Source organism: Varanus komodoensis, unplaced genomic scaffold, assembly GCF_004798865.1.
Source record: "Varanus komodoensis strain SLA01 unplaced genomic scaffold, ASM479886v1 scaffold9, whole genome shotgun sequence".
In the NCBI taxonomy this organism is placed as follows: Eukaryota; Metazoa; Chordata; class Lepidosauria; order Squamata; family Varanidae; genus Varanus; species Varanus komodoensis.
The window spans coordinates 11,918,292-11,938,963 of NW_025336598.1; the positions used below are offsets into that span (position 1 = coordinate 11,918,292).

The following is a 20,672-nucleotide window of genomic DNA, read 5'->3' on the forward strand; positions in this document are numbered from 1 at the left end:
TGTATCACATATTCTTCTAACTACTTACTTTTTTTTCATGTTGCATTCTTCCCAAGGAATATCTTTCATTTGGCTATCAAAATTCGCCAGCAAAAAAAAGCTGACAGGAAGAAATTTGATGCATACAAAATATGGTGCTGGAGGAAAGCTGTGTGAATAACCTGGGCTGACAGAAAGACAAACCAGTGGATCAAGTCAAGCCAGAGCTTTCTCTAGAAGAAAAATGACAAAATTGAAGCTGTCATAGTTCAGACACATTATAAGATGGCAAGACTCACTGGAGAAGACAATCATGTTATGGAAGCCAAAGGCAGAATGAGAATACCACCAAATATGAGATGGACTGACTTTATAAAGGAAGCTACAGCCTTGAGTTTACAGCAGTTGCGCAGGGCTGTCATGTCCAGATAGGACATTCTGGAGGGCTTTCACTCACAGCGTTACCATAAGTTGGAGATGAGTTGATCAAACATAACAACACTACCAACAACATATATTTCACTGGTGGCTAAAGGTGTGGTGCAGTTCTTGAGCTTCAACAGAGCGGTGGATGGCGGAGCAGTGATTCTACAGGAGGAAGTACCCCATCAGCCTTAAAAAGCACAGCATTTGCCAATGTGTACATGAGAGGTAGAAATTAAGTGCTGCATAAGGAACAACTAGTTGAAAGCACCCCATATAGGCAAATCCTTAGAAGAAAATCACACTGCCTTCAATGGTGCTTACTCTTGATAAAGTCAGCATATGATGGGGCTGTGATGAACAACTTAGGTGAAACCCACGCAATATATGTCTACTCAGAAGTAAGACACATTACCAGTTATGCTGATTCCCACAAATGTCAACACAGCAGAGGGAATTGCTTTGGCTTTTGGGAAAGAACAGAAAATTACTCCCCTCCACCCCACCCTCACACCAGAGAACTTGTGCACAAAGTATCTGTTAAAAACTCCTTAACACACCACTTCCCTGAATACATAATCTCTGCAACTTCTCTTGCAATTCCATCTGTGTGAGATACAAAACCACCTTTTCAACACAGTGAAAACTGCACTGTATTCATAAGCTGAATGGGCTGAAGTAACCCTGCCCCTACCCCTCCATACACACACACAGAGCGTATGCTTTAAACTGGGCTGCTCCCTATGTGCAGGTGGATAAATCCGTGTTTGAGTGTTCCTTCAGGTTAAAAAAAAATCCACCCCCCTACAAAGTCGAAGTCAGATCTAAGTGTCATAACAGAGCTTACTTTAACTTCTTATCTAGCAATTATGCCTTCTTTTCATTTTCATCCTGAATTTGGCACAGGGCTCCACAACTAGCTCTTAAAAGACCCCTACCACCGTGCTAAAACCCTAATCCATTTACACCTACTCTAGAGTAAAAGAGAAAAACTGCTAGATATAAATTTAAATAAGGTCTGTTTTGGCTTTAATGTGTCCAGGGGAAAAGACTGTATTTCTAGATATACTAGCTATATCTGTTTAGAAGTTCAGAGTGTGCTGCCATGCTGCAGAAGCCCCAGATACAGGAGAAAGTCTACCACCTGGAAGAGGAAAAATGCAGAGTGGAAAGACCATTCTAACTTTGGGGAATCCACAGCTCTGCTGTGGAGGTAGCAGTCAATCAGTCAGCTAGTTCGAGATGTCTCTAGCCTTCTCATAAGCAAGGTAAGAAAGAGATATCTAAAAGCAGAAAGCCCACTTCCCCACATGGTTCTAATCCTTCTTAGCATCAGGGCCATGTCATGGGTGAAAGAGAGTTAGTTCCCCTTTCCTGTGTCATGTCCGTGATCCAAATTTCTGGCCCTCGTGGCTGCTTCTACAAAAACTTCATGCAGTTTGGCCCTAAGAACTGGTTGGCATGTCCATACGAAATGCAGTATTTGCATGCTGTATTTGTTTTTAGCCTGATTCTTTGTTGCAGATATCATCAAAGGAATATTGAAAAGCATTGTGATTTAAGATGATAGACAAACATGCATTAAAGAAATTTTCTTAATGGTGTGGCCCACACTAGACTATTAATGAACACCAACCATCACTAACCAACCTCCTTTTCTTATATAATAGCTATTTAAGTAGGCCTAGGTTGTCTGACTGGGCACCAGAAACTATAGCCACCATCATCAGGCATGCCTGATTTTGTAGTGTCAGGAAAAAAATGAACAAAAGCTGTGCCATAATATGGCTGCTAAAAACCTGAAACTGTAAGAACAGCTTTAGGTTTAAGGTGGAATTCCTGTTTTGATCAGGAATCCATGTGGCAAGTCTTGATCTCCACATACACCTTAGATATACCAACATGTGCCTGTCCTAAATGTTCTTCCTCTTGTGTTGTTTGCCTTAATCAGTTCAACTCTTTTGTTTTACTCTCATGTGCCTCTAGTAAACTACTTAGATGATCCCGCACCCTCCCCAAACCGTGTATGTAACTGATTCGGTTTTATCAAGTGGACTTACTGCACTCTGCTTTGATGGCTTTTTAGCAGATAAGGTGGCGTATGATTGTTACTAATATGAATAAAGAAATTAGCACTGGCAATTGGATTGTTTAAAAACAACAGCACAACTTAACCAATAGACTAGCCAAACATTGCTCAAGGAACAATTGTCTCAAGCAGTAATTTCTGGGAAGGGAAGGGAAGGGAAGGGAAGGGAAGGGAAGGGAAGGGAAGCACCTAGCCCAATCACATAGAAGACTCACATCCATTGACACCTAGTGAAATTGCCTCAGTGTTTGTCCTAATGTGATGGCACCTGTGCCAATGTGTAGGTGGCTTGTAAGTGTTGGCTTTATGTTTCCTTTTGATTTCTGTGCTTCTACCCCAGTTTTGTGGTGTCTGCACAGAGTGAGGAAAAGGTAGGTTCTGAGAGGGGAGGAGAAAGAATCTCCTGGCACAGCGGCTAAGCGTAGAGAAAATGCTGCTAAAGGATGGGAACATGCATGCATCACCCTGACTTTTGCAGAGCTAGGGGATCCTCACTCTTCCATTGCTCCCACATGCTTTCATGATGCTTTACATGAAAGCATTCTTGAAAGCATCAGGCTGGTCAAGTGACTTGGGTTCTAACCTCAGTGACATAACAAAACTTCTTACTTTTCAATACTAGGTGTTAAGAAATATTACCTTGAAGATCTTTCAACAAACTGAAACCTAGGGTGAGTAAATTTATATGAACGACACCCAATAACATCCAAAATATTGACTGGCCAGCATTTGATTGAGTTTAATGAAAAGCAACTATAAATGAGTAAATCATCTGAAAATAAACTTTAAGAGGCATTCAAAAGTTTTTCACTTAAAAACATACTCACATACATGTATCAGATGCAGTCACAATACATCCTAACCAGTATATATATTAAACAGATTTTTTAATTTACTAATTTCAAGTGGTATAATCTCCAAATATGAAAAATCAAATAATATTGTCATCTCAAAAGTACATTCTAGAAAAAAATCATTATTCCTCTTTGCTTTTTGTTGACTGAACTAATCCAATTATAATTTTAATATGTTCCACATTGAAATTACATTCCAACACATACCCACATACCCAGGCATCTTTATATCACTTCTGAATCTTCTCAAGGGTGTGTTTGCAAACATTCCTTCCAAAGCTTTTTCTCAGCTGGAAGTCTCTCAAAGAGAATATTGTTAAGAGGAAGAGGCAACCCTAACCAGGGGAATACTGGAAAAAAGACTAGCAAAAGCCATTCTGCTGAAGTGTCTAACAAACTTAGCAATTATATAGGATTCTTCAAAGCAAAGACATTGTGCTGTTCCTTAACACTCACTGAAAAACAGCAGCCCACCTTTTGAATCTACTATGGCAGTCCCAAATAAATAATACAGAAACAGACCAGCCTAACTTAAAATTTAAGTGCACTTATTCATGAAACTGAATTCTTACTATGTACTTAACTTTTAACAGTGTACTTCTGAAAGAAATCAAAGGGCTTTTTCTAGCCCATTATGTCAGTGAAATGAAGGCAGGAGCTATGAATATTTGTACAAAACTAAACACCTAGTTATTTATATCAAAATAGGATGCATTCTTTCTAATGGACACATAAGCCTTCCCAAATAATCTTCTTTATACAAATGTGCTGGGTACCACAATTGAATAAAGCTTGTTTATATGTGGTTTTCCTATATGCACAACACAGAAGAGGAAAACACAGTGTGTACTGCAACTTTCCCTCAGTTCCAATTTCTTGCAAAAATGATGGCATTTCTTTAAAGGGTTATATAAACAGGATTACTTTAAGCTGCGCCAGAGTGGCAAACTTACATCTTGTTGCTTTTATTTTTACTGGTTATGCTGTAAAACCTTAATCTACTCACAGAGCAGGTTCTTTATGTCATGTGCACTGATATTGTCTATAACGCGAGCTTATGGAATATTTCAACTGCATGCCATGGCTTTTCTCATGCATTCAAAATGTTTCACCAGCTTGCACTGTAGTCTATATCTTTGCAGATGATATCAAGAACTTACTGACTTGAAAAACTTGAGAAAACAATTCCATCTCTACAATGTTTCCTAGCCAAAGAATCTGTTTATGGGCTGTTCTAACTATGCAAATGATGCAGCTCAACAAAACAAGATAAACTTTTTATCAACTTGTATTAGTACAGACAAAGCTATATGGAAATTCTAAAAGCTGAAGCAACTCATTTTCTCACATATATCTTCTGTACTGAAAATGAAATATAAAGAATGTTGAAGCTAGAACACGCTGTATAAAATTAAGCACTTGGCAATGCAAAAGTGCAGTTACATGACTGCTCAGTCAATGCTAAATGTTCTCAAATGAAACTTCAAACATATTAATCCATACTGTACAGAATATCAAAACAGAATATTTATTATGTAGTTGCTGCAGCCTTCACTCATAAAATTTTATGTTCCATAACAATTTTGCTTTGGTTCTAAATTGTTATTGTGCCATCCTGTTAATACAAATTCTGCAAAAGCTGAGTAATACATCTACCAGGATCCTTTGTGAAAGTTTTCTTTCCACCATATATCTCTTCCCCTAAAACACTTGGGAATATTTTCACAAAGAGTGGGGAAAGAAGAAGAAAGTATAATACTTAAAGTTCAAACATTTACCTTGAAACAGTTCCAATGTACGTGCTATGCTACTCAGGTAGCATTGTAAAAGATTCACCATTTACAGAAATGAAACATAATGTTAAAAGTCACTCTCTTACCTTCTAAGCCAGAGTCAATCAGCCCAAATTGTTCCAACACCTTAACAAAGAGCACAATCATAACCAACACAGCTATCATTTCAAGCCCTTCCAGGTTCATGTTGAGCTAGGTCATGGTCTGGCACAGCCACTGAGGAAAAAACTCGTCTGCCTGGCTTTCTTTGTAAAGCCATTAAACTACATTAAGAAATCTACAGCAGCAAGGGAAGGGGGGAAGAAAGAGGGAGACAGAGAGAGACAGGATGCCTGACTGACAGAGAGTGTGAATACATTCGATCTACACTAACGGAGGCCAGAAGTGGCAGCCGGATAAACTCTGGCCTGTCAGGATTATCCGTTTGCTCATTATCACTCTGACATACAACAACAGCCATGTGTAGAGAAAAGTACCGATTGTCCAAGGGCCCAAGAGGTCAACCGGCAAACGTCCCCTGTGGAATATTAGGCTTCTTGAAGTGATAGCTGCACAACTGGGAATATTCTTTCTTCCTCCCTCTTATGCCAGCGCTGCTGATACTGTAGCATTGTTGTAGATATTCAGTTGCCTGGGTAACCAAAGCTAACTACTACACTGACTTGCTCTGGATACTGAGGGGCTGAAAGGCTTTGCATTCAAGTATGACCAGGAACATGCAAATAGTCAAGAGATTTATGATTAAATCCTCAATATTTCTTTCTCAAAAACCAACACTGCAAGCTTCTCTATAAGTTATATGCCAATATTCTTTCAGAACTTAGTCAATAGAGTGAATTTGGACAACTGTTTGCCAGGTGGTAACTTTCCCCATTGTGCATGTAACCACTTTGGGAGAGAACTGTATCCTTCTCCAACCAATCAGCATCCTGGAAAGCAAGGAAATGGTTCCCATGGTTAGTATAATAGTCTTCTATTCCCTCGATTAAATTTAATTTCTGCCTGCTCAGTAACAGAGGGCACTACCCCAAAATATTAATGTCCACTGAACAGAATTAATATCTCTGAGTCATGTCTTATAAAACTTAAGATAGCAATCCTAAGGATACTTTTTAGAAAGTGTTACTAAAACCAATAGGACTTGTACACCTGAATATTTTTTTTAAAAAATTCAATAGGACAAATATGTTTTGTTGGGGCTGCAAATAACTTTTAATTGCTGTGGATCTGTAGAACTATAATAGGTTTGGGAAACCTGTAAGACTCTGGGGTTTTGAAACCATGGAGCCTCGCAGCCACACTTTCTTTGTCACACTAACCTTGCCTAACCTAGTATGCTGCAGTGTTTTGCATTTTGACACCCTTCGGGCCAAGTGAACATTGTCAATGGCAGGACCGCTGGGAGTTGTTGCCTGAGACATCTAGAGGGCACCAGGCTGTGCATCCATACCATCATGGTGACTTGGAGCCTCTGGCCAGCATCTACTACATTCCAGTGCCATCACTCTAGATGGACAGAATACACTATCACAGCTACCAGTGGGGATGAGCACAGAACTCTGGAATCTGCCTTCTACCACTGATCCATTTCCTTCTGTATTGTCCACTCCAGAACAGGGAACCCTCAGGCACATGAGCTAAATAAATCTGGTTTTGTCTGGGTCCCAGTCTGATCCTCCAGGGTTCCAGAGATAGCTATGTCCCCTTCCTCTGATCCAACCCTTTGTCCTGCAAAAACCACATCATTTAGCAGTTTAAAATACACTGCTATCTTTTGTATTGTGACTACCCTGCCCCTGCTTCACACTCTGCCAGAAGCTTCCAGAGTTCCAGACAGGAGTCTAAAATACTAGACATGGGGTCATTTCTATTGTATGGAATTGAATCTGGGGCCTTTTGTATGCAAGACACATTTATTTATTTACTTATTATATTTATATCCTGCCATTTTATTGGCAAAGAACCTAAAGCAGCTTGCATCCTCCTCCCCATCTTCTCCATTTTATCCTAATAACAAGTCTGTGATGTACGTTATGGTGAGAATCAGTGACTGCTCCAAATTTCCCCAGTGAGCTTCATGGCAAGGCAAGACTAGAACTGAGATTTTCCAACACTAGCTCTCATGTTCTCCTATGTAGCCACAGCCCTTCATGGTGAGTTTCAGTCATTGTGCTGCCCATTTCAAGGTAACACAATGAAAATAAATTTCCACCTGATCCTACAAACTTTATAGCATACATCTCACTTCAGTGGGTTGTTTAATCAGAGCTGCTCTCAGGACTCCTTGCTTGGCCTGCATTCCAGCCCAACTACTGGCTTCCCTTCCAACTGCTAAATCTAACAAGATTTCATCCAGAGAATTTTCAGCACCTAATGCAGAATTGTAATTGCTCGGAGTCCTTGGGGAAAAACCGGGATACTTAAACTAGTTTAAAACCTATTCACTTCAGAGATAATACATTTTCAAGGAGATTTGTTTTATGCAGTAATGTGCGTAGCACTGAGCAGCAAAGTGTAAACAGCCAGTGTGAGTCACTTTCATCATCATGGTTGTTGATGTTACACACAAGCCTTTCAGACACAATTATACAATTCACAATTCTAATTCACATTTGGAGACCAGAATGATATTTCTCCTCCCGTGGCAACAAAATTGTGAAAGTAATCAAAACTTTTTAAGGATTTCAGAATATCTTGAACATGCCTTGTACGTTATTAAAAATACGATAGTGAAATTTTAGAAATCAAGGCATATAATGATTCCAAGTGGTAGATTCATCATATCACTGCTTCATTACATACAGTGGTCCAGTTGTAGATACTCAATATTCGATTACCTCACTTTGATATTCTGGAAAATATAAAGCAATAACCAGGCTTTTGTCTACTTTGCACTGAGTTATATTTTAAAAAGAGTTGGCTCAGCACAACTCCCAGCTGCAAACTTGGGCCCATCGTGGCCACAGGAAAAACCCTGTTAGGAAGCAAAATCATGCTCCTGGGATACCTGAATGGTTGTTTTCAAGAAAAAATCTTCCACGTGCCTTACATTCAAGAAAAAAAAGCTGGGTTTTGTCCTCCCAAATAATTCAGCCGTTGGCGTCATGGTGGCTATTTAAATAGCTGGAAAATCACATATGGTCTGTGTTGCCAACCTTGCTGTATTCCATACCTGTTTTGCATGGGTGAGATCTGGCAGGGCATGAGGCTGGCCCTTCAGTGCTGTTGTACTCATTTTGTGAATGCATATTTGTCAAGTGCTTTCTGACAGAGTTTTTCTTCAGGAATCTAAAAGCATGTTTATTCCAGTCATGTTCTGGGCAAGCAGATATAAATAAAAGTGAAACTGGCCAGGTATATATTGAGTAATGCTGTTTGTTGCTTGCCTTATCTTATATATTTATTACTGTTAGTTCATTATTTAATGATTGTATACCATTTTGCATGCTACAAATAATAGAGAATTACAGTGCTACCTAAGGGCACAATCTGATATATATTTAGACAGCAAAAAGGCCTGCAACTCCCAGCCTGCCCCAACCAGCACTTTCAACAGTTGGAAACCCTTTTTGTTCTCTTAACATGCGTCTTAACTAGATTTCCTATCCTATCATGTTTCAGGATCAGGAAGAGGTTAGCATTTGAAGAGCAAAGCCTAAACATGAACACTAACAATACTGTGGAAAGCTAACAAAATTCAACCTGTACATTAAAAAAACACCCAGAGATATTTGGCTGTGGGCCAGTACAGAAGTGAAATAAATAATAACAAAATAATAAAAAGCATTACAAGACCAGGTTCACACATAATGCTAAGTCATGGTTTATTTAAGGCATGGTTGGTTGCCATACCATACTTATTTAAGGCATGGTTGGTTGACAGACAAACAAACAATCATTATTACACTTCTATGCTGTCTATAGCTGGAGCTCTCTGGGTGGTTCACAACAATTTAAGACCCCCATCCAGATTTCAGCTAGGCCCAACCTTGCTTAGCTTCCAAGATTGGGAAGGAGCAGGCACTTCATGCTACACAGAAGCTACAAACCATGCTGACTACAAAACAGAAAACCGCAAAACAAACCATGGCTTGTTTTTTCAATTTGTGGGTTGTTTCCCTTCTCTCTGGTACACTCCATACCTTTATCCCCATTGACTTTGTGGTGCTGTAGTTTTGGCATATTATTCTTCCCTTCATTACTCATACTTGCTGCTTCTCCAGCCTGGTGAAACAACCCATGGTTCTGATTTCACATGTAATGAAAACCCATGATATAAACAGCCATGGTTTCACAATCCAGTAACAAATCACAGGTTCTTTTTCTGGGTAGTTTATGGTTAACAAAGCATGGTTTGTTAGCGCAGTTGCATTCAGACATCACAATCCAGAATTTAGCAATCCAAACCCTTGGCTGGGGCAATGTGTTAATCAAGCCATTTTAAATAAAACTGAAACTGCAGTACAGCATAGCACTCAATTTTTCAGGTAAACTCTTCATATCATCCAGGATTCAAATGGCTGCACATAATATACTGTATGTGGCTTCTGAACCCCTTCCTCTTCATGGTAGCCCAGCATTCTATAAAGCGAGAGGGACTGCCTTCTCAAGGGAAAAAATTCAGAATCGCAAAGACTTACTTTAGATGGATCCCACTAGATCCCAAACAATATTCATAGCTCATGTAGCAATTTGTAATTGTGTTTATATCATCATCATCATCATCATCATCATCCTTTCTACACAGCTCAATAGCTGAAATTTTAGGATTATGCCCCCTAACCCCTAAAATGTTAAGAGCCTTTCCATGCCCCCCACTCTCTTGCTGTTATGGAGTACTCCAAGCTAGGTGAACTTTTATGTGCCTGAAGTTTAGGCGTGATTGTCCCTGCTCAAATAATGGCTAAATATTTCAATAAAAGGTTTAATATTAGCTTATTGGATTTTGGAGAGGGGGGAGATAAACTGTATGTTTTCATACTAAAGCACAAATTAGCAGTTACAATCCTAAAACACAAAGTCGTATAGCCAAGAATGTCCCGATTTTTTATGCCACAATTAAGTTTTAAATCTCATGCTGACTGAATGCATCAAAGTATTTATAGTTTACCATCACTATCCTTAAACTGTGTACTTAGAGAATTAGATGGAAAAGATTAAAGACAAAAAAAAAAGTTTTACATCTGCACTGGGTCTTGCTTTAATTTGTCTTTAATCCTAGAATGCCAAAGGATTTTGAATTTTAAACAGAAAAACTGTTCACTGTGTTCAACACTTGTTTTATGTTTTGTGTTTGAACAAAAAATGAACATTACATTTAAGGAATAGCAGAAGGTATCTTAAAAATAAATAAGGTGAAACATACAGATTTTACCTTATTCAAGAATTTTATATAAGGCTTCATGCAGCAATATACTTGCTACTCACTATTTTACTGTTTTCACCCATAATAAAGCAGACACTTATGCATCGCCAAAAAGTGAAAAGGTCATCAATTTGCATAAAATTGTATATGTTAATTTGTACAAATATATGCAGATTTAACAATAGTCATTCTAACTTAAAAAGAAATACAATTTTATAGTGGGGAAATCTGTGACCTGGTGAGCTGCCCTCTTCTCTGGCTGACCATTCATAGACAACTTCAGGATCTCAGTCTCCCTTCTTAAGATTCCTTATCTTTAAACTAGTCATGGACAGGAGAGCCATTCAACTAGAGGTTGGATCTCTGGCAGCCCTTCAGACTAAGGACTATCCTCCATAAAAGAGGGCACATGAAGTGAAATACGCACAAACATACATAGACACTTTAGCACTGAAATGAAGGACAGAACGAATTCTCATAACATCAGCAAACAATCTTGATATCAGTGATCCCACACATTGCTGGATTTAAGCTAGGTTTCACTGTACATATTATAAAAATATTTGGAGGAGTAAGCTTCATATTATGCAATAGCCATCTATAATATACATTTGATGGCTTGTTCTCCCTTACAATGGGTTCTTGGGAAGGCAAGATTTTGCACCAGAAAAAGGGAAGTAGAGAAATAGATGGTCAACCCTTCACCAGCTAGTTACTTTTCTCCCTGAACCCTTCCGTCAGCTGCTTAACCCCTGTAGAATTGCAGACCCAACCGTGAGTAGGAACATGGGACCAGAAAACTAGTAGTGGCAAAACGCTGTGGTAAAATGTTCCTGGCAGAAAGCCTGGGCCCTTCCACCCACCCTTCACGTATATAAATCCCACAGGCAGTTTGCCAGTGAGAAAGGATTGTTGGGCTTTGTTGTACGCTGTTGCCCCTCAGAGATATCAGTGAATGGTGTGCCCTCCTTTAAAAAGGATTGCAACCAACTTCCATTCTCCAAGGCAGCTTGTCAGCATCAAGCTCTTCTCACACGTAGTGCTGTGAGGAATGTTAGATATAATCCAGTGAGACCTTGGATCAAATGACTAAGTCATGAAACTCATTAGGTGGCCTTGGCCATTCAACAGGAAAAGTTTATTATGTATCAATTTATTATTATTTATTTATCATTTTATTTTTAAATGTTTTAAATATTTAAATACATTTAAATAAATATTAATCATTTATTATTATCTGTCATTTATGACATTTATCATTGTGCATGTCAGATGCAATATAAAAATGTATTTGCTAATACATAAATATGAGGTTGCAGTAGTGTGGCACACAGCAATTACAGTAGCAATGGCAGTGCTATCAGGAGAGGAGGAGACCCCATTTTCCTATTTAAAAACTTTGTACTTAGAGATGTAGTCCACCTAACATACTTGCCACCATAAGAAAGGACATCTAGTTTCCATGTAAATAAGGAACTGTGCAGTTTCAGATCTTGTGCAGACAAGAAGTATCCCACACTCTTGTGATACAGGCTTGCATCTGTTCTGCTTTGCCACAGCTGTCATAAGTCACATGGGTATGAAGCATATATCATGTAATACATTATAGCTAGGTAGCAAAATTAATTTGGTCCACTATTCCTTGGGATCCTCATTAATTGAACATTGTGTCTCATTACAAGTATGCTATGCTGTATCCTCACAGTAGTCATCTTTGGAAAAGTCTATCATCACAGATACAGCAACATATTTCATTGGGAACCTGCCAAACAGAAGTACTACCTTAAAGACTACAATTCAGAGCACATGTGATTCCAGCAATATCAATCCAATATATTAGTTATAGCAACTCACCAAAAGAAAATAGAACTATATACAATATACCAACTTAAACTATACAACAATATTAGATTATCTTGGCAAGTAAGTCCTTTGCTATTCCAGCTTGCATAGAGCTCTAATCCACAAATGTAAAGCTTTGGTAAGCATTTTAATAATGACACAAAACACACTAAGCATATATTTAAAAGCAGGGAGTGGTGAAATTGAACTCAGTCATCATACTGACATATTAATAGATTGGTACAACTGTGATTGGAATTGCATCTCTTATAAGTTTTTTTTGGAAAAAGAAAATGTGCACTGTCTTTTGATCAAAGCCCTAAAAGCCCCATGAGAGGAAAAATTTTCTCCTCAAGCATTTTTGATACAATATCAATACTATTAATGCAAAAATAAATAATTATAATGGGATTATTTAAGAATATACAGCTGCCTTCATTTGTAAATAATAAAATTTCAGATATGACTGTATGCTCCCTTTTTCTTCAACACACACAATAATCTAAAAATAGATGCCATGTACTGTCTCCAGGGCAAATATCAATGTGTTATCCTTAGGACTGCCTCATGCCAAATCATTGATCCATCAACTCAGTGTTGCACACATAAGGAATACAAGCATCTCCAAGCATCCCTTGCATTGCCTGTGTTAACTAGGCCTGCTGGGAATCACAGTCCAAGAACATCTGATGGGACAAACATTTTCCACCTCGGGCAAATCTCCAGGTTGCCACACCAGAGTCCTTTTCAGCTTTATCTGGAGTTGCCATATATTGAAAATGAGACCTGAAAGTAAGACATGCACTCAGTCACTGAGCTATATGTCTGTGCTCCTCTCAATAGACCACTTCTAAGGGCTGTGCATGGTTCAGGGAGATGTATTAGCAGTGTGACCTGAGAATTCAAAAATTTCATATTGCAAAGAATGGTCTTTCTTTGCTATCGGACCCTCAAAAGTCCTGCTGTAATCCTGTATTTTTCTTCACTCCTGCAGTCTTTTTATCTTTACATCCAGTATGTTTACAATGGTGTTCATGATGACAATGAAAATGCCAACCCAAGGAGCCCTGCAGCTTCCTTGTGTCCACAGGCTTTATGACATAGAATACTGGGATGATGGGAAAAAGCAAAGAGATGGACTCTGCTCTTTGTGCCACCAGCCCCAGTGGACACCAGCTGCCCCTGGATTCTTAAACATAACTATTTTATGTATTCCTTATTTCTCTGAGTGTCATGACATTGAAAGGGACAGTAAAAACACCTAGATGGGTATTCAGTAAATCTCTATTAAAAGATAAAAAGTTCAAAGAAAAGATAAACAAGAAGTGGAACTGTTTTTTCAACGTAATAAAGCTGAAGAAACCTCTTTGCAAAATGTTTGGGATACAGCTAAAGCCTATGTCAGAGGTCTGATAAAAACATATTCAGCAAAAATAAATATAATGAGAAAGCAAGAATGATCCAAATTAGTAGAAGAATTGACGAAGCTTGAACAGGAGCTCCAGGAAGATCCATCTAAAAAAGACCTTAAGACACAAATGAATATGCTAAAACACAAACTGAACCTCTTGGATACAAATGAAATTACCAAACAAATGAAATTGACTAAACAGAACTTTTTTGAAAATGCTAATAAACCAGGGAGATGGTTAGCTTATAAACTAAAGAAGGAAAGAGAGAAGAGATTAATATACAAATTGAAGGATGAAGAAGGATGACTGCAGGTACAAAGTACATTAATTAAGAAAATAGTGGAAGACTTCTTTGCAAAGCTGTACCAGAATAAAGAAACTTCAACTGAGAAAATTTAATGAGTATATCCGAAAGGGAAATCTACCAAAGCTGCCGGAGAAATACCAAAAAACATTAAATGAAGAAATAACAATGACAGAAGTAACTGAGGCAATTAAGAGGCAAAAGAATGACAAAACCGCGGGCCCGTATGGATTACCAGCAGAGTTTTATAAAGCTTTTGAAGGAATCCTGTCTATGCCTCTTAAGGACATATGCAACGCAGTATTGTCAAAGCTGCATTCCTAAAAGGCAAGAGATCAATTACCCTGAGCAGATCCCAAGACAGGGACCTGCATTCCAATATGTTTAATCTCTAGCCAATTTATGGCTTGTATTTGCTTGCTCTGCCCATTCTAACTACAAGCATGCAAACTTGTTAGTAACTGTCATATACACACACAAGGCCTGTTCACAACTTCCTTTCCAAATGTCCATGGGCTATATGAAAGTGGGAGGTAAAATGTTCCTCCTGGCCTTGCCTCCTAGATTTCCATGTGTCTAGTTAAATGTATAAAACCAGCAAGTCTGAGTGTACAACTGTACATGGGAAAGAGTTTTCATATGGTCAGGAACCCCCAACTGCCCAGGTTAAAAAAATGTTCTCACATTCTTTATGGGAATCCCATCTGTACCTCCCAGAACTGAACAGGAACCCGAATGTAATTTATGGTCAGATATGTGTACAGTCTGTAGAATAAAGAAAGATGTGCTTGAAAACATGCAGTAAATGTTTTAAAATGCTGCAAAATCTTGCTTTAGTCCACACATGCAGGCATATAAAATGCATACATTTCAAAATATGCGCTAAAGATGCACATTTTGAAAGTGCACACAAACATATACTCTCCTATTAACCTTCAATGATTTGTTTACAGTTCAGAAAGAACATCAGCCTTAATCAGTATATTTATTCTAATTGGGATTTCCAAGTGGAGCATCTGAAGTCTTTTGAAAGAAGCTGTTAACTTTATTATGAATTTTTATTTTGTACCTGAAAGATTCAGCTTTTAAAACTATATGTAATCTGGATGATCCTGAAACACATAAATGGGACAAGAAAGGCATTAAAGTGACCTGGAAATCTCAAAGCAAACAAAGATACAGTTGCTGAAATTTGCATGCCCTTTTTGCTCGGTGACTAGAAAAGTGATTATAAAGTTCAGACATTCTGTATGTGCTCAGCATGTGGCTGCTTAGGAAGCGGGCTGACAACACAGCCATGATTTGAGTTCTAGCATCATTTTGAGAAGGCTACATGCCTGAACTCTCTTGAGAACTCTGATTCTAATTAGGGCCAGCATTAAGGAGAGGTGTAGTTTGGAATCTGCCAAGGGCCAACATTACCACAGTGGTCCACTGACAAGAGCTCCCAGGGTCATTCCTCCTCCTTCCCATTGCAATCTTCCTGCTCACCCACCTCTTGCTCATGGACCGGACAACAGTGGTGATGAGAAGGAGCAGCAGCAGTCATACCATGGCCTGCTTGCTTCTGCTTTCTGCCTGTTTTGTAAGCAAATGATAGTAATCATAAGGAAGGCAAGAGGCAGAAAAAGCAGCAGCACGTCAGGGGCCCGGATGTGGCAACAGGAGACAAAGGAGAAGCACTGGGACCAGGGCAACAGAACTTGAGGCAAGATGCAGGGGCTACGGCAAAGAGGAAAACCCGCATTGCTGAAGCAACATGGCAAGGCAGGGCACATGGCAAGGAACCACGCAAATAAGACAGCCTGTGTTGAAGAGACAGGTTCTGGAGAGCAGAGCTTGCTCTTTGTCCCCCAGGGCTCCCACCTGAGAGCTCCAGCACGTCCTGGGGCAGATCCTGAGGATACTGAGGTGAGCTTCCGGTTCAGGCCACCAGACAGATCCTGACAGCAGCTCTAAGAGCGACTGCTGACAATGGGAAGATCTACTGTAGGAGGGAGCCCTTAGGAAGATGTGCTGTTCAAGAGCCCTCCAAAACCCAGGGCTGGCAGTAGTTCTAAACATGTTTACAAAGAGTTAAAGTGGAGTTTACAGGTCAGTATGCTTGGGATTATAGTCCAAGTGTATCTTGATCCTTTACATCAGTTTACATCAGCTGATACATGAGCTACACCTCATGAGCAAACTGCCTAAAACTGGAATGCACTGAATTTTCTGGTTTCATTTCCGAATACAAATTAGCAAACTGGGAGAGATAACAGCTTAGACTGGGTCCTTTATTTGCACTGACAGTTTATTCTTCATTCCTGAAATGGTCACATATGTGATTCAGTCACTCAGTCAGAGATCACATAATGAACAGTGTGACATCACAGCACTATTTAGATGTGGCTATATGATGTCAGCAATCTAATGAAAGTCTAAACAAATTCATGGTTGGGAGCTCTGCCCCAACAAATCCCCCCTCCTTCAGATATTCAATTGCACACATCTTTTTACTTATATATCATATTCACATCCTGCCCCTGTATTTTCACAACAGCCCCATGAAATAGGCTAGGCTTTATGCACTGATCTAAATTCACTCCTTGAACCTCATGGCTAGTTGAGGTTTGAACCCAGATATTCCTCACCCAGGACCAGTCCTCAAATCTGCTACAATACTTCAGCAGTTTTTTGGATTGCTACTAACCCATATAGCTATTATGATTAATTTATTCAGAAATAACCTGAATGCTGGGAACAATAGATGGCAAAAGAAGAAGGGGACGGCAGAGGATGAGGTGGCTAGATGGAGTCACTGAAGCAGCTGGTGTGAGCTTAAGTGGACTCTGGGGGATGGTGCAGGACAGGAAGACCTGGAGGAATGTTGTCCATGGGGTCGCGATGGGTCGGACACGACTTCGTGATTAACAACACAAACAACCTGAATCATTTTTGTTTAATGGTACTCCTTTTTCTTTTTGCTTGAAGGAAAACATAATTTTCCTCAGCTTCCATCTGGTTTGTTTAACCATGAAGTTATTCCAGGTAGAAATCAGAACAGTTTGCTTGATACTTTATTATATTTTAATACAAGGAAACAATACAAATTGCTTTCATTTTTCTTTTCTAAAAAAACCCCAAATAAACAAAAAATGCCCTTAGTAAACTAGCAGACTGAAACAATGCTCCTCTGTGATGTATCTACAAACCAATAGAGTTTTGTTTACCATAAAACTTTCTGATCATCAACAGAGAGATATTACTATACAGTATAAAATGCGTGGAGAAGCCATTTGGAGTCCAGTTGTTCCCCAGTCCTGAACTCCATGAAATGTGATGATATTATTTAGTCCCCTAACTTCATAGCATGTGGGCTTCCCCACCTGGGAAGATCTGTGGGCAATGAAGCCAGCCTAGCTGGAAGGCCAGATCAGTGATCCATCTGGCCAACAAGCTGGGGTGACTTTGCTGCCCTGTAGCTTCTCTACTGGGGAGGATATGCAGCAGGCAAAATGAAGCTCCAATATCTTAGTGGAAAGGTGGGGTACAAAATAAAGTAGCTGTAGCAGACCCAGGATGGATCATCCACTGGGCACTTCAGCCAGGGGGCAGCTTCACTGCATGCAGGGATTCCCTCATCAGGGACCCATCCAGTGCCTCAGCCGGAGCACTTTGCCTGCCACACAACTTTCCCAATTGGGAAACGGGTGAATCAAGCAAGCAGAGTCAACTTGGCATCACTCCACCTGCCGCCCTGCACACCAAGCTTCAGGGCCCTTCTGCTTTCTCAGGCTGAGCCACGGGTGGAGACTGCCCTTCTGCCTGGTGCCTTCAGCTAGGAAAGCATGACGTGTGCGGCATGTGCCCCCAGCCGGGAGCATACAGAAGGGGAATCCATGCTGCTATGTTCAATTGGTGATCCACTACCTATAAAACATTAAATGTGATGCTTATGTTGTTAAACACCACATTAAAGCTTACTGTAGTTTTGAGTGTGACAGATTGTTTGATAGGTTGCTACATGCCACATTCAGCACATGAGAGGCAACATGAACATAGTTTAAAAACTATGTACAAAGAAAACAGTCCAGCAGGCTGGTAATATACTTTTTCCACAGAACGCCAGGACTTTCTTCTCTCCTGTCCACTCCCATATTTCACATATCTGTATTTCAGTGAAAAATCAACACTGCTAACTTTTAAAAGCATCTCTCACTTTAATTTCACATAAGCCTTTAGCATGGCAGTGCACACAAAGAAGCCACAGTGGGCTGTCTTGATCATGCAGTTGCCCTCACAGGAAATCAGACCCAAGTTATTCAGGAATACACTCAGTCCAAAGGACAACCAGGCTGTATGGAGCTTGAACTGTAATGGTCCCCTAAAGAGTGGTTCCTCTTCCCTTTGCCTCTTCTGTGTGCCTATGAACACGATAGTAGAAACACCATGCCATGTTATTTGCAGGTAGTTTAATGAAGGAGGGCATTATTGAGGTGAATTTTGGAGCTGGACAAATTTACCACTATCCTTGTTCTCCTCAGCAGCCGTGATGGCCCTCCAGTTGTACTTCCCCCTGTGTCTGTGTGTAATGCTACAGCATCACATAGTGTAATTCACATGGACATTGCTTACAAGGGGCATTATGGCAGAAAAAGTATCTGCCATCAACTGGCAGCCATCAAGAACAGTCCTTGACTGCATAAATATTCATCAGCTTCACTGTGACCTGCCTAAATAAGGGCTGGTGCAATCCACTGCCTCCAGAAGACACACAGTATTAAGTAGTTGGAGTCCAACTATCCATAATTTCGGTGTCACATAATCTCAGATTAAACACCCCTATTTCTGGAGCCCCCTCCCCCATTTGTTGGAGAACATATCTAACCAAACAGCATAATGAAAACCAAGGAGCTATCATTGCTGGATAAAGTTGTGACTGGGAGGGCCGGGTATTAGAGACTCACCCAAGAGACTAACGGTAAATGAGATCCACATCTGAGATAGGAGGAACTGTGTATGGGAGAACTGTCACCTCAATGTTTCACAAAGCTTGGCTTTAGGAAAGAGTAGCAAGAAGAATGCTATTGCTGAAAAGGATCTTGCAAAAACAATATGTAGAAAAACGGTCTTCTGGTCTGATGGGACCAACATTGAACTTTCTGACCTTGCTGCAAAACGCTATGCATGGCATAAAGCAAATGGTGCTCATTGCCATGAGATCACCATCGTCAAGATGAAAAATGATGGATGCAACATGTTGTGGGATGCTTTTCCTCAACAGGGAGTGGAAAACTGTTCAGGATTGAGGGAAAATAGGGCAATACTAGTTTCTGGATCCAGATGTACAAAACTGATAAAGACTTCCCCTAGAAGACTCAAAGCTGTAATTGTTGCCAGAGGTGTATCCATCAGGCAGTGACTCAGGGGGCTGCAATATTTTTGCAACCAATAAGTGTCAATTTGATTTTGTTTACTTAGCTTTTGTGGTACAATAAAAATATTTTGCATCTTCCCTTCAAAATGTTTGAGTATCTTGTGTACATGGTAACAGTGCCAATTAAATCCATTTCAATTCCAAGTTGTAACAACTTGGAATAACAAACTGTTGTAACAAAATGTTGTTGTAACAACAAAATGTGGTAAAATCAAATGGGGGTGCCATATTTCTGCAGAGAACTGTAGATAATAATGTTTCTCTTTATTTCTGCTCTCTGCCTCACAAAGCAGCATGTGCTTAGCTTAATGATAGAAAAAAAATTCTCAGTAGTCCTCGATATAAAACCTGAAATGTATTTTACACCTATTAGCATCTAAGGCCACCTAACACTTCCTGCACTCTTCAAATCAGGCCCATTTTTCCTCATCTCAATTGGTTTGATTTACTTGCAGGCTGAAGAATACTTCTAGGGATTCAAAAGCTTGGTCCTACTTTGCATGGCATTGAATTGTTTCAAATAAGTTAATTATTCTGCTAAGATTTTGCCCCTGCACCCTCCTCAAGGGACCAACATGGATAGCTATGATTCTCATATATAGCCAGGTTCTCACTAACATTCCCTCATGCAACAGACAAAATTGACCAAAGATGCGTCTTCGTTCCATGCAATCAAGCAGGCACTGGGGCATTAAAAACACCCACATGCATACACACACATGCACAAAACCCACAGACAAAGGGTTTGCAACACAACATTGGACTGCCATCCACAATGGGCTGAACCCAGACTCAGTTTCTTGGGTGGTTTCTGCATAGATAATATTCCACTCTGACAACACGTGGCTTGTTTTAGAGGTTTTCTACCTATGACGTTTTGACACCTGAATCCAGATGATCAACCTCAACTTGGATAATGGTAATCAGCTAGTGAGTCCCATGGCAAGACTGGCAAGATACATGTGTCACTCTTGCTATGTAGTTTGTGGGCAATCACCAGTACCAGCCACCTGGAAAGCATCCAAGAGTAAAGAGCAAAAAGGACACAGCACAGCAAACCTGAAATGACGCACAATTGTAGAGTAGACAAATACCCATGGGAGGGCTGAAGGGGCCAATCCAGGTGAGACCAACCATCCATGGAGATCACCTTGGGTGGATCCGGATGCAAATAACCCACTATGCCCAATTG

General features: G+C 39.9%; 1 protein-coding gene across 2 annotated transcripts in view; it reads right to left on the reverse strand.

Annotated features, from left to right (window-relative positions):
• KCNIP4 (potassium voltage-gated channel interacting protein 4) overlaps positions 1-20,672 on the reverse strand; it is a 284,447-nt gene that overhangs the window by 179,465 nt on the left and 84,310 nt on the right. Inside the window, exon 1 of one of the 2 annotated variants that reach the window (XM_044418029.1) lies at positions 5,225-5,324. The exons of the other annotated variant lie outside the window; for it this stretch is intronic. Within the exon in view, the coding sequence (XP_044273964.1) occupies positions 5,225-5,324 (100 nt within the window). Of the gene's footprint in view, positions 1-5,224; positions 5,325-20,672 lie in introns of those variants that run through there. 2 annotated transcript variants of the gene reach the window in all.